The sequence below is a fragment of the Labrus mixtus genome, chromosome 5, assembly GCF_963584025.1.
Source record: "Labrus mixtus chromosome 5, fLabMix1.1, whole genome shotgun sequence".
NCBI lineage: Eukaryota > Metazoa > Chordata > Actinopteri > Labriformes > Labridae > Labrus > Labrus mixtus.
In genome coordinates this window covers 16,830,921-16,854,523 of record NC_083616.1, presented here as the reverse complement: position 1 = coordinate 16,854,523, position 23,603 = coordinate 16,830,921, and the positions used below count along the sequence as shown (strand labels likewise).

Sequence of the window (23,603 nt, the reverse complement as noted above, 5' to 3'; positions counted from 1 at the left end):
GCTGTATTCCTGGGGACATATCCAGATAACCTTTGATGGAATTAGCAGGTGCTGATGCTCTTCGATCTTTTTCACTGTGCACAACTCCTTTTTGGGTGTTTTCTTGTGTTTCCACTTGTGTCTGTTGCCTTTTAGGTTGCTCTTGGGAGAGGTGAGTTTCAACTATTAATGGAACACCAGCAGAATTTTGCTGAGAATATGTAAGGCTTGATGGTTTTGTTCGTACCAGTGATACTGGATCTGAAAGGTTTGTAACTGTGTTTGCTTTACCAGCCTTTGTTGACATATCCAATGTGCATTTAACAGAATTTGCTGGGGCTGAAGAGCGTGTATAAGGTTGAATAATGGACTGTGACATTCCATTAGAGTCATTTACACTAGAACAATGCACTCTTATACAGGTGGGAAGTGGCTGATGCATAACAGGGCCAAGGTTTCTATCTAGGATTGGCTGTTTTTGCACAGTAATTGAGTTTTGTTGTTGCTTCTTGTAAATTGATTCCAGTGCTGTGAGGTCAACTACAAGAGGCATGCCAACTGAATCCTTTCTGGCCACTGCTCTGGCACTTGGCTTGTTTATAAGAGAAAGCGCTTCACTTTCTCTAGACTCACATTGAAGCATTGTTATTCTCAGTGTGCCTTGGGATGGCTTCGGTGACATATCAACTGCAGCTGAGCAAGGTTTTGTTGAAATTGTTGTCTGGAGGGCTGAAGCAGTCGCTGATGACTGTAAAGATGTTTGATTCAACTTCGCAAAAACACCAGAACTGTGTTGCCTTGATTGTTGTTGATATAAAAGAGAATTTGAGTGGGATTTAGTATCATTCTCAAACGTCTGCTGTGCATTAGCAGGCGATACAGTCTTAATTTCACTGAGAGGTTCTTGAGATGAGATATCTACCACTAGTGCAACCCCAACAGAATTTTTTCTTGCAAGTTCACGGGCACTGGGCTTGCCTCTTGTTAGTGATATAGCTTCAGTGAGAGTGTAATCTCTTGTTACTCTCGTAAGTACCTCCTCCAATTTGCCAGAAGCTTTAGAAGTCATGTCTAATGTGGCCTTAACTGTATTGGCTGGTGCTGTGGCTTGCTGGGTTGTTTTAGAAATGTCAAGGGTCTCAGAAGAATGACTCAAAAGGACTTGTCTTGGAAACAATGCACTTCTATTGTAAGATGCAATCTCCTCTTGCAGGACAAAACATTTTGCCTGCTCACTTGTAGTAGTCTGTACATTATATTTCTCAGTAGGTAGTGAATAAATAAACTCTGTTGGTTGTTGTCCCTTAAATTCTTGTGATTCTCCTCTAAATGAAAAGTCTATAGTATTGTTGTGACTTGAAGTTGTGTCTACCTCTGAAGAGGTTGATTGTTTAATATTTGTCAATGGCAATGCCTCACATACAGGTTTGTTTGATGGCACATCAGTTTTTGGTGTCAGCTGGATTTTTGACTTGGTAGACATATCTAACGTAGCTTTAACTGAGTTTGCTGGAGCAGTGGTCTCCTGGTATATCTGTGTCTTTACAGTAGTCTGGTTGGAATTAATTGTAAAAATTGCTCTCTTACTTTTAACTGGATTATTCTGTTTATAACCGGTTGTAGCTATGGACATGCTTTGCTGAATTTTATGATGTTCATTCAATGAGGAATTGAGTTGCTGTCCCTGGGGTGTCACTACTTTTCTCATACAAGTGCTGGAGGTAGTAAGTGAGGAGCTACTAGTTGCTGATACTATTACATCAGTGCCAGATCTCTTTACTGATTGATCAGATAATGCAAGGGATAATTTGGAAGACATTTCTACAGTATCTTTTCCAGAGTCAGTAACATCAGTTCTATTTGTCTTAGTTATAGAGATATTCTGGGAGCCCTCTGGTCTTTTAATGTGCATTGTTGAAGAGGGATGGTTGACTATAATCTTTGAATCTGATTCCCTGTGTTGATGAACTTGCTTGTGGCTTGTGGTCTTAGGAAGTGTTCTCAAGATTTGAACTCCTGTACTTTGCTGGAGAGTGGCCAAATTGGGATATTCCAAGTTAGGATTTTCAACTTCTTCTTCCTCAATCTGCTTAGTAAGATCTTCAGCAACGGGTGTCTTGTCCATCATGTCCACATTTTCATTTGAATCCATCTGCTTTTTCTCTTTGAATCTTTTTAATTTGTACTTTGTGAAGTCGACAACATTATCTTTTTGTTCAGATACTGTGTAGGATTCTGATAGATCTTTTTCTTGGAGGTCTTTGGTTTCACTTACTTTGGCAGAAAAATCTAGGACTTTATTGCCTGTGCCAGTGCCAAAGTTTTGAACTCTTTTGTAAAGGTGAGCGTCATTATATGTAATTGAGCTGTCATTCAATATGTGTAATTTTGGTGTACGCTCCAGAGATGTATCTTGTGGCTGCTTTTCAGACAGAGGGGATTTTTGGTCTTGTGGTACAGTACTTTTTGCTTTGCTATTGTCACCCATCCCTGTGACAGTGGTCTTATTTGCTTGTGATAATAATACTCTGGGTTTTTCTGCCTGCGATGGCTGCCTTGCTAGCTGTGGTCTCTGTGGGGAAACAGGAGACACAGCTACAGTAGTTAAAGATGTAGCAGGAAGGGTCCTTGCAGAAGTTGCCTCTGCTGAAAGAGCTGAAGAAGATCTAGTAGTTGGTGGTGGTGTAGGCAGTTTCCTTCCTAAGGGCAGAGGTCCTGGTATTTTTGAAGCTTGCTTGGTCACAGGAGAATGTATTGACATTTTTGAAGTCTCTGAAACTGTGCCTGAAATTGATGATGACGTAACAGGTGTTGATGATGGCAGTGTATGATCTTTCCTTGCATCAATTTTAGGAGACATTCTTGTGATTTTTCCAATATCTGGCAATATGGAGCCAGACTTTTGTTGTTGTTCTTCTTTAGGTGTTTCCTCTTCATGTGCAATCTTTATTTCTGGAATAGGGTAAGGTCTATTTGGAGGGATTTGTGTTGAATAGCACCTTTGAGAGGGAGCAGGTGAGAGCGGAACTGCATCTTTTATACCCTGATTCATCCAGTACGGACCTCCATGTCCCCCTTTCAGTGACTTTAAAGTAAAATCAGCTGCCTCCATTGGCTCCTCTTGAAGGCTGTAAGGATTTTGTGTAGATTCCACCTTGATCTTTTTAAGTGTGTACACAGTAAAATCAACAGGCTGATCTGCTTGTGAAGATATGGATTCTTGAAACATTTGAGAAAAGCTTTCCAAATTCATATTCATTATTTTTTCACCTTTTCTAAGGGCTGAAGTTAAATTGATAGGTGCTTCTGAAAGCACACATTTATTCTGTTGCTCACCTGGGTTCTGGAACCCATTTTCTTCAGTGTAGAGTGGAATTTTAAAACCACAAAGGGTTACTTTTTCCTTTTCCTTTCGTTTCAAAATATTAGCAATATTTTCAGTTATATTACCTAGAGCTTGTACATCCTCTGGTGCAGCACATGCATAGATGTGTCTTCCAGCCCTGTCAGTTAAGAGAGAATAAATGTGTTCCTCATCTGTATACACATAATATCCACAGTCCCCAGCCTCAGCTGGCCACCACAAACCCTGCTCCAATAGTGAAAGCCATTGTTGATACCACTCAGAATCTTCAAAGAGCATTTCATCATCTGCATGCCCCATAGCTCCTGCAAACCTGCTTAAATCCATAGCACCACGTGTTAAATCCATTGGACCCTTTTTTGTGGCAAGTTTTGTTAAAAACTCAGTTGCTGATTTTAAGTCAAAGTTTTCATCTTTTACATTATTGCTGGCACTACAATTTTCAACTACTTTGCTGAATTCCTGTACACTGCATTCTGTAAATGACTGACATCTACTTAGCCTTGTCTTTGTTTTTCCCATGCACAGATTTAGAGCACTACCTTCAACAATCCAAGGTTTTATGTTCCTATCAAGAGCATTCAAATGGTCACAGCTACTCCAGGGATTTCTGTCTCTGCAACTCATGTCAAACAAAACAAGATCTTCATCTGGCTCAAGAACGTGATTTCTGCTTTCAAAGAGCTGGGTGGCAGCATCCCTCCAAGGATGTGAGGGTATATTGAAGTCACTTATGTCCATTTGTAAAGGGTTTAACCACATGTTATTCTCTAATTTAGGTGCTCTAGCCGTTGGTGGTATATGCCCTTGAAATGTCTGGGGAGGAACTTGAACTTGAGTTGCAAGAGCTTCCACAAGGGCATAATCATTGAGTTGCTGCCACAAAAGAGCTTCTATGAGACATTGATGTTCATAGAGCTCTGGTGGAATGACACCATGCTCTGTAAAGTTGAATAAAAGGTCTTTGTAACCATACTCATGCGCTGTCCCATACAAAAGACGCTGAATTTCTTCAAGATAACATTGGGTTGGGGAAATTGTGGGATCTTGCCAGACCTGAGATTGCAATGGTTCTTTACAGGTTTCATTAACTGGATGAGATGTAACAGCAGCACTTGTCAGTGTTGCTGTACTTGAAGGTATATCCTCCTTACTTTTCGGTAGTAAATGATCAAGAAAGCCCTTTTCAGTTTCCTTTCCAGGAGCAGAAGTACTGCCACTGGAGCTAGATTTAAAAATATTGGATAACAAACTAGGAGATGTGCTGGTTTTTGGTTCTTCCTTCCCAAGTTGAGGAGCTGGGGACGGCTGTGTTTTTGATGATGGCTCCTCTGTGGTACTAAAAAGACCTGAGAGGAAACCTTTTTGTGAGGGACCTTTTATGTCCTTGTCTGTTGCCCCATCTTGGGAGGAATGCATCTCTACTTGTTTTGTTCTCTGAATCTGTGGTCTCCCTTGCCCTGCACGTGGCTGTTGCTGTGTTGTTTGAAGGTTCATCTGTTCCAGGACTGAAGATGACTGTTCCGCGGAACCTGAAATTTTGTTCATCAAGCCAGAGAATAATCCGCCTGAGTCAGACTGGGCTGGGTTTTGTCCTGACTTTACAGATTGTTGACCTGTAGGAGCAGGTCGAGTGGACTGTTGCTCCTGGGGTACATTTTCACCAGATGCAAGCTTTAGAATACCTGAAAGCAAGCCTCCACTCTGACTAGGTTGTTGAGTTGTTTTTTGTTCAGGACTTGCCATTTTGCTTGTCTGTTGCTGTTGATTAGGTGTTGTTTGACCAAACAGACCAGATAAGAATCCTCCTTGCTGAATGGGTTGGGAGGATTGTTGACCTGCAGATTGAGCTGATCCAACAATGTTAGATTTATTTCCCTGTTGAGACCCTGTCTGCTGAGATGGTGGTGGTTGTGCAGTATCTGTAGGCGTTAACTTATTTAAAAGTCCTGATAGCAGTCCACCCTGCTGTGGCTCTGGAGCAGAGGCAGCCGGTTGCGTGGGTATCTGGTTTTGCCTCCTCAGAGGCTGTCTGTTACCTTGTTGGGGTAACTGCTGGTTTGGATTGGAAACGGTTGGCTGCTGTTGTGAAAGAGTAGGACCTCCTGAGAATAGCCCAGAAAAGAAGCCTCCTTGTTGATTCGGTTGTTGCTGCACTGTTTTAGGGCCTGCTCGTTGTGCCTGTTGCTGCTCTGCTTGACTTCCAACTGTAGACTGTGGGGTCGCTGCATCTGTTATTTTGTTAAGAAATCCAGTCAGCATCCCTCCAGGACTACTGGGTGGCTGTTGTGGAGGGACTTGGTTTTGTCGTTGTAGGTTTTGTCTACTGCCTGGTGGCTGATTAGGATGGGGCCCAGATTGGCCACTCTGCTTTTGTAGAGAGTGTGCTGGGTTTTGTGAATGCTGGGATGGATTTGCAGGAGCAGTGTCTTGTCCCCCAATCCCAAAAAGACCAGAGAGGAAGCCTCCTTGTTGAGGAGGTCTTTGGTTAGTCTCTTTAGCACAAGACTCTGGTTGTGGCTGAGATGGAGCAGAATTAGGTTCAACAATTTTGCTAAAAAATCCAGACAACATGGTACCAGATTGCTGATTAGGTTGTGTAGCTGTTGTAGACAGTGGTCCTTTTGGCTGAGAAACAGTGTCTGTGAGTTTCAACAAACCCCCAAACAATCCAGTGGGTTGAGGTGTTGTTGCTGTCACTTTTGGAGGTAATTCTTCTGTTGTTTGATTGGGTTGTTGCTCTTGGTTAGGCTGTAGGTCTGAGGCTAAAGATTGTTTTTGTTGTTGGTCTTGACTTTTGTCAAGCGATAGGGCTTCTATTGAACCCAGTTTGATGAATCCTGACAAAACCCCAGTTGACTGAGTTGGAGGTGTAGACCCTTGTGTGAGATTTTGTTCAGGTCCTTCTGTTTTCACTGTATGATGGGTTGTATCTGTTTGTGACTCTTGATTGGGCTGAGCTGGTTGAGACCCAGTCACTGTGTCTGTAGCTTTTTTAAAGAGCCCAGATAATAGTCCACCTATAGGTGGCTGTGCAGCAGCAGGTTGTCCTTGCATTTCATTGGGAATTTGGCCTGACTGCCCTCCTGGCAGTGTAGACTGTGTCTGATTTGGAGGAGCAGAAACATTATCAGAGGCAAACTTTAAAAATCCAGATAATAGTCCTCCTGATTGTTGTGTGGCAGAATTCTGCTGTGTTTGAGGAGAAGTATTCGAAGGTGATGAAAACAGGCCAGAAAATAGCCCAACTTGTTGAGGCTGACTATCACCTCCTTGTACATCTTCAGCTGATCCTATTTTCAATATTCCAGCCAAAATTCCTGGTGCTTGTGTGGTTACACCTGCTTCTGAATGAACATCTGTGTTGCACTTGGGATCTTTTTCAGATACTGTTTGTTCTGGAGACACCTGTTCTGTCCTATTGATAGAGCTCTCTGTGGTTTCAGGGACCATTTCTCCAATATGTTCCTCAGTTTGACCACTAGGTTTAGTAAGCATCACAGTGGGAGTCATTTGTGGTTTTGTAGACTCATTAGCAGGTTCACTTGGGGCTACCTTAAACAAGTTTGAAAACCAACCAGTTTCTGTGTTTCCTTTTGGTACACTTTCAAGAAGGGCAGCACGACTTGGAGATGGAGTCCTTGCCGGGCTGGGGGAAGGACTTCTTGATGGGGCATTAACATCTTCACCAGATGCAAACTTAAGAATTCCAGAGAGCATGCCTCCTTCTGTTTTTGGCGGAGTTGTTGTGGCAACATTTTCAGAGGAGAAAAATGGAATTTTGAGTTTGCTACCTAAGAATGACTCTTCTGCAGGCTTTGTGTCAGTCTGTGAAATGTTTTCAGGAGGAACTGTTGATATAAGTGTAGAGAGAGATTTCTTAAAAGGACTGAAGAATCCTGTTTCCTCTGAAGTGCTTTCAGATTTTGCAGAAGTTCTTCTTTGCTGAATATCAGGTAACTCACCAGATGACTCGGTTTCAGGAAGAAGCTCTACTGACCCACTTCCTGTGTCTTGCGATAGCTCAATTGAGCCACTTCCTGTATCTGGCAAAAGATCAACTGAGCCACTTCCTGAACCTGGTTTTGTCTCTCCTGATAGCTGTCGCTCTGTTTGGGACCCATCTCTATTAGGACTAGCAGCTCTGCTTATAGACCCTTCATTGCTCGCAGCAGATGCACTTCTTTGCTCTGATGGCTGAGGCGATGGCTCTCTAGATGTTGGTGCACTTGAAAACAGTCTCAAAGGACTGAGTTTTCCTAACATGGATTCAAACCCAGATGGGGAATGGGTAGCAGTAGTTGCACCTCCTTGTGCCCCAGGCCCAACATTTGATGATGCCTGATCAGTGTCAGTTTGACGATTTGATTCAGCCGATTGAAATGGCAAGAGCGACTGAAGGGAAAACTTTTTTTCTGTTGTGGACTCCTGTGAGGCAGGAGGAACTATGGCCACTGGGGGGGAAATACCACCACTTTTGGGAATAAATGAAAGTAACTTTGAAATGCCAGACTCAGGTTGGAGTGATGCTTGGGAGGTAGGTTGGTCTACTGCAGTTACACCAGAGTTATCTGTAGGCTCAGTTTTAGGTTTAGGTATTAAAGAGAACAATTTTGAAATACCAGAATCTGTCTGTGGTGGTTGAGGTGATGTAGTTGTACTAGTGGTTTCTGCCTCAGTGGGAGATTTTGATCCTGTTATTGTACTAAATAATGAGCTCATGGCATTCTTTACTCCTGCTATGCCCTGTTCAACAGCACTATCCTCCTTTGCTTCAGGTTTAACTTCATTGCTGTCCTCAGGTTTCAGAACTGTAGCATCCGTTGGCAGGGCTGGGAGTTTTCTTCTTATTGGTTTAGGTATTGACTCATAGTTGTTGATCTCCTCCTCTTTTACGGCCAGATATTCAGACACAGAGTGCACTAAGTTCTGAAGTTCATCCAGTGCATCTACATATTCGTCACTTGGCTCTTCGACAGGAGACAACATAAGATCTTGTCCACGACCTTCTCTCTCTGTGCTTGAACAAGCTTGTCCTCCAAAAGCAGACATATAACTATCAGGGTAGTAGTAACTTTCATATTCATATCCTGCATCCCCCTCAGTGAATGTCAGATCATCCAGTTCCTCCTCTGATCCAAAGGAATACTGCATTTCATCTGAACCAAGTGAGCCATATTCACTCCTCCCCCTGATCCTTGCAGCTTCTTCCCGAGCAGCCTCCTCCTCTCGGTAAGCTGCATAACTTTCAAGAGTGTCCTCTAAGGCAGTTTTGGCCCACAGTCTGGTCTTGTAGAGTAGACTTTCACTGTCTGACTGCTTGCGTTGCTGTTTGATTGAGGGAATTATATCAATTTCAGGAGGAGATAATTCATCCTCAAAGCTGCCAGCTTCCTTATAAACTAAGCGTACTTCTCCACTCCCAAAGCCATGCCGCGAACTGCATGGCCTGCCAGTCATGTCATCCATATCCTCGGGGGAAAATGTATCACATTCTACTGCTTGGTAGAACCTACTGCCTTTTGATTCACAAGGGTTGTCACTGATACGGTAGATTATACTTTTATCTTCATCCTCCCACATTTTCTGTTCAGCGTCCAAGTAATCATCCAGGACACCTGATTCAGGCACTTTATATTTACTCTCCCAATCCTCCACACCCATACCCGAGTCAACAGGGATTATTCTAACTCCACCTTTACTATTTGATGGCCTTTTTTAAAGAAAAGAAAAGCACCATGCAGGAAGCAGTTGAACGTGATGCAAAGAAAAAAAGAGAAATTAAGAATTAGGCATAAACCAAAACAGGAAAGCATGCAAAGGAAATGTTTGTTCAAGCAGGCAAAAAACGTTAATGAAAATGAAAAGTCAAGTGCACATGTGGGAGGGAAAGTATTTTCTTTGATACTTTACACAAATGAATACATCCCTCTATTGTCAGAAGATTATGCTGTGGCTTAAACGCGTGAAACACTTCAAAGTAAGATGCAACTATTTGCTCTTTTTTTAATATTTTGAAAGGCAAATCTGTAAACTCTAACAACTGATTTTGTATGAGAATTTGAGTTCCCACATAACAACTCTTACAATTTCTTTGTTTAAATAATGAATATTAATCTCCATATGGACCAGCAGTGTTACCTTAAATTAATGTGAGATAAACTATAGAAATTCCAAATGCATACAGTAATGCTACTTGTGTAATGTACAAGACTGTGACAGTCAAGCCTGAAATGAGATCTTTTTTATAAAAGGTGGTGTATTTCTCTAAAATAAATGTTTAAAAAATTCTAACAATAGACACTACTACTATTCTTTACTTGAATAATTAAAGCAAAGAGCAAACAATTAAGAGAATACAAACGATTCTTAAGCAGTATTGCAAAGATCAGGGAAGTGTGTCTGTGATTGGTGTATGTTTACCTTGGTCCCCTCATTTCTCTATAGTCTAGCTCATAGCTTTGTATAGAGTCAGACTCTCTGGACAGGGTTTGATGTTCGACCCTGCGTCCTATAGGATACTGGTGCACTGATGAATTTGTCTGAGAGGTGTTGTGGAAGCGTGGAGGTCTGTTGCCAGTTTCACTGCGGTAGTCACTGTCGCGGTCATCCACTGCACTATCATGGTCATCATAAGCTGGGCAAAGACAACAAACATTATTTAAAAAATACAAATAAAACATTAAATGACAAAAAAAAAATACAACTTGGAGACTTTATAGAACTCATAGTATGGAACTAATATGATAGTATTTCAAACTACACTCTACAACTAATCTGAAAGAATAGTTCATGATAGACCTTATAGATGGCAAGCTTAATGTCCTTATTGACCAAGAAATGTTATCCTGCTTCCACTCTTCCTTTTGATTTCTTCACTTAATTCAGGTAAACTTTTAACTGAAAAAATTGAAATCATTAGAAACCATTTCATACACAGGTCAAACCTGTACCATAGTCATACAGTATTTCACTGTCTATAATCAGACGTATAATCTGAGAGACAAGGCTGCATGGTAAGGCTACAAGTAGAATGGTCTTTCATCCTGAATCAAAGGTTTGTTGGCATATTGGTGATTAAGAAATCAATAGATTTGCTAATATTTTTTGTTTGAAATATGTAAAATTGTACATTTAATGTTTTAAACTCATTACTGTCAATACTGAGCTTGTGTAAGTAGTTTGAAATGAATTAGCCCCTTTGTGTTGGTTGTTAGCTTTTGTTGGTAGGTTTTGAACTTTTTTTCTTTATGTTGAGAAGCGTTTGTTAGATATTAGAGGATGTTTAAGGGGTCACAACTTAACTTTTTGTTGTTGATTGGTAATTATACATTTTGAACTTGTACTGTACAGCTGGCCTTTCTTGTGATTATGTGAGGTGTGTTGTCAAGATGTCATGTTTTGATTACCCCTAGACTGGGGACATTACAGGATCCCTGCCTATCTATGAAAATACATTGAATAAAAAGTGCCCCCTGGTGGTAGCAGATATTTAATACATTAAATATGAATACCAGAAAGACAATGACACAATCTCCAAAAAATGGATTCATTAAACAAATTTCCAAATTACTCCAACCACATCAAGTGTCAACAAAACTGGCACCAAACGTTACATTTAAAAAAAAACAATGGACACGTAAATAATAAAGACCAAACATGCATTGGAAAAATAGTCCTTAACCATGCAGAATTAATAAGTGAATGATAAGTCACAGAGAACAAAAACAACCACTTTACGTACTCTGCTTGTCACTCCATCCAAAATAACTCCAACTGCCTGGTGGCATGGAGGCAAGTGTTCAAAGAAGTCAGGAAGAAAAGTGAGCTTCAGTCATAAAATTAAAAGCAGTAACAGTTGGCTGGTTATGGCCAGGTGAGTATATGATATGTGATGGGACTGATAACACCCAAATATGTGAAATTAGTATTATCATTCAAATTAACTAATGGTAATATTCATGAACAAAGCTTTGAGACAGTACCATGAAGTTAAATGAAGTAATGTGATGAGGGAGTTAAATCTCATGCTGAACAGAATGATTGAAACAAAACACAGCAGTTGCAGGAAAGCAGTTAGAAAGGTACAATCTGCGCACAACAGGACAACTCTCCAGAAGTACCATAAAGAGTCAATGCTGCATCCAAATTTCCTCTTCAGAGTGCAAAATGCAAGATTTTTTAAAAATCATTGGGGACTCATTAACTAAAACCTGGCAAAGCAGCAAGTTTAATTGTATGAGTCTGAGCCAAATTGCCTTGGTAATTTTCTGTATAATTTGACTGAATTGTCATTACACTAGACAAGAAGAGGAGAAAATATTGTCCTTTCCTTAGACTGTCACCAGTCTAGACTGACACACATGTGACCCACAAAACATACACAAACAAACAATGGAAAACACAGTGTATAGCATGAACGTGTTGTACTACATATTGTTCTTTTATACTCACAGCACTGAGAGGGAACTGAAGCCATTCGTCTTCTCTGAACCTCGTCCTGCAGTGGATACTGCCACAGGAGAAACAAGGTAAAAGTAAGATTAAGAAATGATAAGAAAAATAATTCATGATAAGTGTAAGGGCATATAAAGAAGACAATGAAATGATTTCAAATAAAAAAGACACACGAGTAAAGTATTGACTGTGATCACATTATGTAATGTGGTGTGTTTTTCAGTAGATGGCAGCAGAGAGCTGATATAAGCTGCAGTACAACTGAAAGGTAGTTCATTTGTACTTTATGTTCAGTCAAACTTAAAAATTAAATGGGCCATCTGAAAATAATACAGAATATGTATTAACCTAAAGTTATTCTGTAAAAAGCAGATTTAACAAAAACCTTTCCTCAAATTTTAACAGACATAAAAAACAAATTTAGACATTTCAGTTGCGTGATTTCTTGGTCCCATAAAACATGTAAACCTGGAAATTAATTTCCTCTGCCTGCTTACAGTATTTCTGCCATACATAGGCTACAGATTTGTATATGGTTTGAATGGTAATACGATAATTCATCATCAGTGCAAATTGAGTTATACTACTACACGTTCATGGCTTTTTGCAGTAAAGGATGGATGCAGAAAAAGTAAATGCATGATAGAGAAAATAAACTTTTCTTAACACTAAAAACAAGAATGCTAGAACCTGTGTTGCTAATCTAGTTTCAAGTGACACAAGCGTATTACATCCTACTATTCTAAGCTTTTTTCCACAACAACATATTTTCAAGTTGAAGAACAAAAATGTTCATAGTTGAGATTGCTCACTTTAAAAAAAAAAAAAGATCTCCTTTAAGACTTCTGAGTAGCATCATATAACATCTGTAAGGCTCAATAAACAACTCAACAAGAGGAAATAGACTGTTTAAGGAAACTTACCTCGTCATGTATCCGCATGGTGTTGATCCGCTCCAGTTTACTGGTCCAGTACTGAGCCTCGTCGTCTGGGATATCTGGACAGATGGATGGGACAGAAGTAAAAGATGGATTAAAGTGTGAAAATTTCCAAGAGGATATCTAGAGGAGCGAGTAAGAGATGGTGGTGAAAGATGGGAAAATGAGGAAATACACATGGAGTGGAGGTATAGGTGGAGGAATGGTTGGTAGAATAGAGGGAGAACAACATTAAATAATGGAGGCAGAATGACAAAAGTGAGGCAAAGTGCAAGAAGAAAAGACAGACCCTGAGAGACACTCTGACTCCACCCTTTCCTCTGCCGAATGTCCTCCATGCTCCCTGTCCCATCCTGTATTTTCCCACCCATCTTATATTCATGTGTGTTTAATATCTGATGAGGAGGTTTCCTTCTGGGTGGCCCAGAAATAGAATTTAAAACTACACCAGGGACAGTGGTTCTCTGAAGTTCAGAAAAGAAAACAGTAAGAACAACTAAGTCTGCATACTTCCTTTGTAAAAAAAAAACATGTTATTCTGTCACTTATATGCTGTAAATACAGTTTACAGTGTATTGAGGAATATTAAATATGATAACAGCCAACAGTCACAGTCTGTCATAGTAAAGCCACAGCTCCTATTGTCTACTTTTAACAAATCAACTTTTTACTTATGAATAAACTAATATGACAAAAAAAACTTGTGACCACCCAGATATTCAGTAATATGAGTTTTTTTTTTTTTCAAAGTATGGTTATGAGTATAATGAAATAACCTGGTAAGAAACGGGGTCAAATGTTCCTCTTTTAACAACTTTAATCCTCAAGAACTCATTTAGATTTGAGTACTAAAAGACTATTTTTAAATGATTTCTAAGCAGATTTAAGATACAATTATAACATCTCAATTAAACAGGCATTTGTAAATGTGTGGTGTTTTTTAAATGTCCTCGTAAGTGATGACTGAAAAGGTGCAACTCACTATTGATTTGTTCTGATATTGGAAACTGGATGATAATTACCTGAACTATTTACTTTAAAAATTATTTGTCAAGGTTTGTTCAAATAGGACAGCTATTATCTTATCTCCATCTTCAGGCCCTGACCTTTATGTCAAGAGGAGCAGACAGCAGTAAGAACCAGAGCTCATCCTGACATGAGGTGAATGTAAGTAAACAGACCATCAGGCAGACAGAGAGGAGAGATAGTGACCACTTAGGAGCAGAGTTTTTAAAAAGAAGCTATAAGGGCATGCTGAGGAAACAAAACTTCACAATGAAATGCAGCAAACTGAGTAGAAATACAAGAGAAGAATACAAATAAACTGTGTGGTGAGGATTGACAATATATTTAGAAAGACCAAATGTGTTGCCCTAGATGAAATTGTTCATAAATCTTCATGTACCCCAGTACTTCCACAAACTCTAATTCATCACAGGTTTTACAAGAAGCCCATGGGGATGAACAATAACAGCCAAATGTCTCGTTGTTATCGGAATTAAACTGTCCTGTATCAAGTGAGTCTAACAACTACATGAAAATCATTGTTGTGCGAAACACATGGAGGTTTCCTGGTTCGTGTTTCTTTGTTTCCCTCAATTTACATTATGATGTCACTTTATCCCTGATTTGATGTGCACACGCATGTATTTTCCTCAGTGTGGTGCACATACAGCTGAATTTCTTTGACGAAAGATATTCAAAAAAGGTTTATTATTTGTATGTTTTAAGACTGCTACGCTTAACAGTAGCTCAGAATATCTCCCATATTCATGTTATGTTGACTATTTGATCTGTATAATAATTGGAGTGTTCATGTTAATCTTATTATTCTACGGTTTTCATGACAAACTGTTAGGGACTGTCATTTAATATTGTTGAAAATTGCTTCAAAAAATATTAAAGGTTATTGTAGTTTTTATTCTTTACTGGCCGTCTCAACATTTACCAAGAGCTCAAACAGTATCGTGATCAATACAAAAATACTATTCAACCAAACATGCTCTATTGCTGCATCAACGTCTGGTTATATGTGATTTAGAAATGTATTTAAGAGTGGTTTTGAACCAACCAAAGGGCAACTCGAAGCGGGTGTCCAGCAGCACTTGGTGTTGTGTTGGGTTGGTCGTTCCACAAATCTCATCCTCCCTCATTAACACCTCTGAGTCCAATGACGTCCACTGTCCTGGACCCTCCTGAAATGATAAACAGTGAGAAAAGAGGGACAGGAAAGAAATCAGAGAAAGACAGAACATTTCCTCACTGAGAATCAGAGCAACTTTGTGGCAATTGAACGCGCTCACTGAACAACCGATGAAAAGATGAAGAGGTGAGAAACAACTCTGCTAGTTCAGACCCGGTTAAATGAGGGTCAGCGTTTAATCCGCCCCAAACTGGGAAGACAAGTCAAGCACTGCGGCCTACATTATTAATGACTACATGTGTGCTGCTGCTTCACTTTAAAACTCTGCAGAGAAAGGTAATAGGGCTCAAGGCAAGACAAGTCTGCCTGCAACAATCAGTTAGCCACGTCTGCTGACTGCCAACCTGTGAGAGAGCTGCTCTCAGATAACAGGTAAAGATGGTGTTTTCTTAATAGGTAAGCAGTGGTGGAGGAAGGAGTCTGTCTCTAGGATTCTGGTTTGCTTAAGCAGCAGTCGGAGTAGCACATACTATATTCATTATTATTGTTTATTTCATTTGTTGATTTCAATTATCTTTCATGAGCAGACACACAGTAGCCAAAAGTGTTCATTCTGCTGTCCCTCCTGTCACTGAATTGTAGACTAAGCTAAGACATATAATTATGAAAGGAAAATTGCAGGAGTGACATCATACAAGCAACCATGCTTGGAAAAAAAAAAGCCATGAGCAAAAAAAAACTGATCTGAACTGGAAACAATTCAAACAGTTTTTTTTTTGCCATTTTAATGGGCATAACAAGCACTGCACCAGTTTACAAAGTGATATTTCATTTTAACATAATAATATTCAATTTAGTCAATTCCAATGAAGCTCAAGGTCTGACTGTTTGTTTGCATGTGGTTAAGCTTGTTAAGGAAAAGCTATGAATATAAATCATAAAAACAGACTAATTTGGGGCAATAGTGGCATAGTAGTGGCTACAGTGTCATGATTTGGTTTCTTATTTTGTAGATTTTCAGAGTTTAGATTTTCTTGTTTTTAGTTCTCATTCTTCCCTGATGGTGTTTCTCTTGTGTGTTTTCTAGGTTAGTCTTTAGTGTTTCATGCGTTATTTTGTAACTTCGTATCCTAGTGTTTATGTTCCAGTGTGTTTTGTTACATTCTTGAGTTCTGTGTGTCTTTAGTGTTTCTTGATTTAGTTTGTATTGTATTCCTTCCTCTGTGTGTTTCCCTCAGTGTTGATTGCCCTCATTGTCTTCACCTGTGTTATTAGTAACACCTGTGTTTGAGTACCACTGTGTCTATTTAGTCCCTCGTGATGTCAGATCATTGTTGTAAGTAGAGCGTAGTTAGTCAGTCTGTCAGAGGTTCCAGTGTTTTTAGTGTTTCCTCGTGGCTCTGTGTTTTCCCCTTTTGGATTTTTGTTGAACATTTTGAATTAGTGAGTTTTGTTTGCCTTTGGCTTTTTGTTTAATAAATTTAGTTTTCTTTGTATCTGCAATTGGGTCCACCTCCTTTATTTCTTCAACCAATCATGACATACAGTTCTCAAAGTGGGCTTTCCCGGGTTCAAATCTGACCTGTGTCTCCTTTCCCACCCAAAAACAAATCCTAAAAAAAACACCACTCATTTAGCTCAAAAATGGATTTATCTAAAGTGACTGGAATGTAATACATTTTCACTTCATTATGTAATAACAATCACTTTTGGTAATAATCTGCAGTATTTTGTAATAAATATCACATTGCGGTGGTTATTAAAAAATGCGAGAGTTGCACTTTTTATTTGTGGAAATGTAATGATATAATACATTCAGTAATAACTAACCAGAAAGGATGTCTCCAATAAACATTATAAAATTAAATGTAAATATTCTAGCATGAAAATGAATCTGTAATCAGGGTATCACTCTGTGATAGCGTGTGTTTACACACATTCATGATATTGTAGGTTATGTGTGTGTGTAACATGTATGCTATGGCCTGCTTCCAGTCAAGGACATGTCTGATGGAAAAAGTTCTCCATATTCTCGATAAGGAGTTTTTCTGAGTAAAAACTGAGCTGTTTGATTAGATAACTGCATATCACTGTGCTGTCAGGCTTTATGCTGTGGCTGTTTTTCACTTCATTACAAAAATACCGTAACATAATTTAAGGATACTTTATTGTCTAAATGTTCATCCACGGTGTTGTTGATGACTACAATATGAAACAAGTTCTTTGCCATAGTCTGGTGTTGAGGGAATAAAGAGTTTCTCTTTTGTACTGGTGTTGTGCAACTATTTCTGTATAGAACTTCATAAACATGGTTGCGTAAAAATGGCAGAGCTATGTGTGTGTGTGTGTGTGTGTGTGTGTGTGTGTTTGTGTCTATGGCACACTATAACACTGTGTGGTTCAGTTTCTTCTGAAGCTTATGAAACCCTTCCCTGAGTTTATCAGATCGACTGTTTTTATGAAATTGCCTCTTTGAGTTAATTTTCCTCGCTTTAGCTTAGCAAGAAACTGCTGTCTGGAAATACAAAGAAGATTGTAACTCTTGAAGATAAAGCACATGATTTGAGCTACTCAAATCAACTTCTGTCTGTTTTTTCTTGTGGAAGAAGGAAATGTAAACTGTTGAAACAGGTTAGGTAAGAACAGGATTATAGCCAGCAACACTTGCATCTCATGTGAGCGTGTGTTGTTTTAAGACAGATGAAAAGATATGAACTTATCTGAAAAGGTGGTTTGCTGACAAACATGCAAGTGGTTTATATGGTAAAAAGGACCTCGACCTGAGATCATTTTAAATTCAAACATATACATTTCTGTTTCAAATTAACTTATTTGCCAAAATCTTGTATAAAAGTTTTTGATGAACTTTAATCCCTTGTGTTGATGTTTGTAATATTCAAACAATGAAGGTGTGTTACCTGGTCAGATTGTTGAATTGTGTCTAGAGGTATCAGCGCTGTGCCGATCATAGTGTCCCAGATCAAACCTTTATTCCACAGCTCCACCACCAGACCAGACTCCAGATGACTGATCTCGCTGTAGAAACACAAACACACGAATGTTAAATACAGACCAAAGTTTAAACCTGGTATCAAAACTGCAAAATAAGTCTCAGATGTGATAATAAATTATGAAGGTTGGGCTCTTTTCTTTGTCTATTCAGACTTTGAAGAACAGGATGCAGCCCCTTTGCTGCAATCGTTGTAAGATAGTAATTAAACATAAAACAACGAAAAGAAAAGAAATAAAGAAGCGAGAAGTTTCTGAGGTTATAAATCAAAAAGCGATACTTTGATTTCTTTCCAAGAGGAATAAAATATCGTAGAAGTAATTGTATAGAAGACTTGATCTTCTTGATCTGAAGCCTTTTTCTAATAGGTTTAGTGTTTCAATCGCTAGTTTCAAGTCCTCTTAAGAACAGAATGATGTTATTTTGTAAATGACAGTTCACTTCAGAGTAAATAAGACAATAAAGTAGGGTGTGCCTTCGAGGGTGGCTATCTTTGGTCAAATCATAACCCTGCTGCCTTTCAGAGAAGCAGCAGACCCCAAAAACAAGATAGTGATGGCTTGATGCAAAACTTCAAAAGAAGTCTGTAAACCAGTAGCTTGCACCGCGGTGGCCTCCAGCTTTGGAGCAAGAATAAACTCAACTGAAGGGAACACTTACAAAAAACGTAAACAACAGCATTATGAGAAAACGCAGCAGAGATTTGGGGTTTGAACGGATATACTGTAATGTAAAGAAAGCCTAAATTGTTTCGTTAAAACAAGGCAGTAGGTTTGGTTTCATTGGAGTTTCATGAGCTATTATATAAAGAAATGCCTTGATATCTCATTAAGGGTTTTTCCAAATTTGAATGCAAAGAAAAGTTGGTTAAAAAATGCGGCAAACTTTGCACTGGCATGTTTGTACTGATATTTAAATCCTATAAGATTTATTTCTTGAAAAGTATTTGCTTCATAAATCACCAATTTCATAAATGTTGCAGACTTAAAAACATTTTATACTGAGACAAAAAAGTCAGCACACTAAATGTTGCATACGCTGATGAAAGCCGGTATAGTGCCTAGTGCTGAAACGCGTCCGTTGTTTGTTTGTACGCTGCTCTTGCCGAGATAAAAAGTTACTTTAAGGACATTTAGTGTGCTGACTTTTTTGTCTCTATTTAAGTCTTGTTGCGGTCGGGCACCTGGAAATTTATTCAATGTCGAGTGTGATCCTTTTTTGCTGTTTTTTTAAAAACATTTGATCCCAACTTCTTCATCCATTCACTGATTTATGAACGTAAGTCACCACACAAACACCATTTCTTTGTCAAAAATTCCTACAACAAAATAATCTGAACCATAAATCATCATGTGACAGATGTTAGCTGCTCTCACTCAAACGAAAACGAAATATGGTCCATACTTGACCTGTGGTTTTATTCACACTGCCATCAGGTCAGTGAGTCTGCGAGTCTTCTCCTAAAGTAAAGCGGATGAAGGATGAAAGGCGTCATTTTGTGACAGATCTGTCTGAAGGAAGACAGAAGGCGAACTGTGTCTCCTCCTCATCTGCATATTCACATTCACAGCTCCATTCATATTCATCCTGCTCAGTTTGACTGTCAGTCATCTCTGATCACACTTCACAGCTGGGATGATGGAGTGAAGCGGTGTGTGCATGTGTGTGTGTGTGTGTGTGTGTGTGTGTGTGTGTGTGTGTGTGTGTGTGTGTGTGTGTGTGTGTGTGTGTGTGTGTGAGAGTGTGTTTTGTATCCCTACAACCACACACAGAAAAGCGGCCAGCTTGCGAGGCAACAAGTCACAAAATGCTTCTACATTTTAGCATGATTACCAATAACCATCTTCTTTCATGTTTGTGCTCGTTTACATGCTTGTATAACTTACCATACGAGCCCACAAAAAGCCTTAGATCTTCAGCTAGTGGGGTCCTTGTTGTCCCTCTGATAAGATTGAAGGTAGGTGAAGGTAGGTTTTTTAAAAAGGTGGAATGCCCTACCAAGCATTATGAGAGACATCCGAACACTGAACTATTTTATTAGGTTGATCAAACTGGGTTTTTAATAGTCATTAGTTTTTAAGCAGGTTGGGCTATACTGTGTGTTTAACAGAACCACTGGGCACTTGTGTTGCTTTCTGTATTAATGTGCGCTGTAGATAAATATTCTTCATCTACTACTACTGCAAAGTCTTTCTTAGTATATTGTAACAGTGCTACAACCAATGTTAAATAAATCATACTGTCCTTGTAGCTTCCTATATTGAGGAAAAGTGGAACGCATAGGCACCAGTGTAATTAGCAGGGACATTTAGGCTTTTACCAGCAGATTTTAGTCAGTCTTTCACCTTACACTGGTATAACATAGAACAAAAACTGAGTGTGAAACATCTGAAGTCACCACTTTGACTTGGTATTCAAGTCAAAATCATGAAGGTATTCTTACCCTGACCAAGTAGTTTTAGTGCCCAAGCTAAAGCAATTGTGTTTTAATGCAATGAACACAGTACCTTCATCTGAAGTTGTTCTTTTGATTTGTCTTTTCTTTATATTTCTTCATCACAACTACTCACTAAGCACTCTGATAAAACCTCACTTTAAGAGTTTGCCCTCTGCCAGGTCCTTGCAATGTTTCCAGCCTTCCCTTTTTATTACCCAAAAAAACTATACTCACAACTTGTACGGTTTGCTACTCATGACATGATGAGAACAGTCTCAGAGTTACATTATCAGCTTCTCAGTTCTATTAGCCGCTATACAGTAGCTCAGCTTCAGTGTTTAGCTACAGTCTTTCCTGCTGTCTCCTGCTCAGTGTTGAGCTGCTCCTTTGCCTCCCACAGTGGCAGTGGTACCCCTTATTAATGTAGTTTATATCAGGGTTTTTTAAATTGAGGCTTTTAGGGTGCACAAGTCCCAAAAAACCATCAAGGATTCTACCAGTTGGATAAGCCAGTTTATTCAGGAAGAACCTGAATAAGCTGGCTTAAAGAATACAAAAATTAAGAAACACAAATTATTATTTGTATTTTTTTATAGAAACCGCAAGACATAAAAAATGCAAACGCTTAAAAATAGAAGCCATGTCCATAAAAGCATTCTGACTCTGACTCGCAGTGCTTGTGTGTGGGTTCTGTGTGTGTTGTGTGTGTCTGTTTGTGAGTGAGAGAGAGAGAAAGATAGAGAGAGACACACACACACACACACACACACACACACACACAGACACAGAGAGAAATCTTGCGACTCTCTGGCATCTGCCCCCCATCAAAGTCCATCCATTATTGAGGGAATGGTTTGTGTTGTAACTGGGAATGACATGGTGTATTTTTATAACTCAGACATCACACAGACACATGCACATAGACACACACACAGCATCTAGTGTTAAATAGCAAAGAAATAAATTGAAAAAAAAAAAAAGGAGGGATAAGAGGAGGAGGAGGTGCAAGCTTGTGTGGTGATGCGGAGGTTTGATAGAAATGATGGACCCGGAGGATCAGGGCACTTCAACATGTGCCTGCACCTTTTTTTTCTTAAACATTCAGCTTTTAACACAATGCTGTAAGTAAAAGCTTCACATATAAAGGAACACAGATCTTCCAAATTGCAAATCAATGATTGAAATTACATTTCTTGATGAATTAACTTGTTTCATAAAATATCCATTACTGTAAAGGTAAAACACACTATGTTCCCTGCTGCTCAATATTGTTTCATTGTGTATTTTTGTCCTGCAACATTCATGAGTCCGTAAGACTTGTCATATTATATATTATTATATAATCACTGCAGATAGAATCTAGCTGATCAGCTAAATTTGCATGGTGCAATGCATCTCCTCTCATTAATTGAGATGAATGTATATTTTGTTCATTGTCCCTGACAAACTAAACAATAAAATAAAATAAAATAAACTGGAATCAGTTATTGTATTAATTAAATGGGTCAAGGCCAGCTTGTGTTATGGGCCAGAGGCTAGTTGTGTCCAGCTGTATTTACTCTCTATGATGAATGTTTTTCACACCACTGGAAATAATCCCCTCTTTTTCCAGAGATGCAAATCAGTAACACTGTTTTTAACCTAATTTATAAGGTCTCTTGGTAACAAAGCCATGCTTTGCTTAGAGAAGATAGTGAGTGCACTAAATTAAGGTATGACAGGTTCAACAGTGGCTCTACTGATGGAAAGAGAACAGAACAATATGGGAATGCAATGAGTATCTTAATGAGTAATGTGTATCTTAAAGATGTGTGTCTTCTGCTTTTGTGATTGTAGAACTTTGTTTTTAACACAGATGCTTCTTTTTCTTTCTGGCCTTTTTGCCTTCAATTGTATGTTTGTTTTTTAACTTTACACAGTTCATCATCTGTAGTCAATCTTATTTTATGTTTGTTAAGCAATAGTAGCTACAAAGTTGACAGAGCAGAAAAAAATGTCCCAAGTTTCACATATAAGCAAATGTAAGTTATGTTACCATGATTGACCTCAACAATACCAAGTTGTTATAACATTACATTCATCACTTGTAAATAGACAGAAGTGACTATCCCCTCTAAGGAAATCCCCGAGTAGCTCATGTAGACAGAAAGAACCTGAAGTGACAGAAACCTGCTGACACGATACTGGGAATCAGGTCAACAGATTTAAACCTTTAGTTACATGTGAGCCCAGCTGAGAGGAAGGAAAGAGTCAGGAACAAGAGACAACAAAAACTAACACAATGCACCTCACTAGTTTTGGCAGACTTGAAGAATGGGTGAAAATCAGATGACAAGAGAAGATACAAGAGAAACCGTAAGAGAAAAAAGAATAAGAAGATGCGAGAGAACAGACGAGCGTGTGAGACCCAGTGACCCTGACTGTACAGACGGATCAACATTCAACTGCTTATCCTTTTATCCCACTGGCCAACCAACCCACCAATCAGTCATCCCCACACACAGGAAAATACACACTTAAGACACATTAACCCAAAGGCAGCGACCATATATTTATAAAACAGTCAGATTGATGTAGAAAAGATTAGGAGGCAACAGAGGATTTAAAGGCAGAGTGACAAAAAAAATGGTCTGAAGCGTTCTAAATAAAGATTGACGAATATTCACGGTAACTTTGCAAAATAAAACAAGAATATAAGAAGACAACGATTTTAGAAAGAGCCATTAACATTGTGGATATTAATGAAATAAATCTAAATTATTCCCAATCAGTGAAAAGTTTACTTTATGAGCACAGTAATATGTTAAAACTGTTAAAAAGAGATGACTGTTTACAGCTGTAAATATGCCAAAGGACAATTTTATCCAGCTGGTTGTTATGTATTATAGCAGCAGGCTGCACAACTGTTGTTTCCAGGAATACATTAGCAACCTTGTTAAAGCATCATCAACATTTTTACGCATTTATTGGTGCCCATAAAACACACCAAACATGCCACAAACACAGAATAATAGTCATTGAAAGATGGTGGTGATGTATATGGTCACAGATGGCAGGGCAAATCAGCCCTGTGTGTTTGTGCATGCCTGCACACTAAGGCCTTGCATAGCTTAGCGTCAACCTTTTAGTGGACACATTCATATGTCAGGATCAAACCGATTTCAAATTCACCCTGATCATGCTTCACACTCTATTGCCTTTATTTACTCCCTGTCTTCTTAAAGATTAATTTTCTCTGTTGTGAAAACTGTAGAAACTTAGTGCTATAGGTTACT

The 23,603-nt window shown here is 39.0% G+C and overlaps 1 protein-coding gene across 1 annotated transcript in view; it reads right to left on the bottom strand.

Moving 5' to 3' along the window:
* Nucleotides 1–23,603, bottom strand: part of LOC132974780 (protein unc-13 homolog B-like) — a 169,687-nt gene that overhangs the window by 108,076 nt on the left and 38,008 nt on the right. Inside the window, exons 4-8 of the mRNA XM_061039055.1 lie at nucleotides 17,800–17,917; nucleotides 14,810–14,933; nucleotides 12,724–12,797; nucleotides 11,798–11,855; nucleotides 9,767–9,980 (exon numbers count right to left, since the gene is read on the bottom strand). Coding sequence (XP_060895038.1) covers nucleotides 9,767–9,980; nucleotides 11,798–11,855; nucleotides 12,724–12,797; nucleotides 14,810–14,933; nucleotides 17,800–17,917 — 588 coding nt within the window. The remainder of the gene's footprint in view (nucleotides 1–9,766; nucleotides 9,981–11,797; nucleotides 11,856–12,723; nucleotides 12,798–14,809; nucleotides 14,934–17,799; nucleotides 17,918–23,603) is intronic.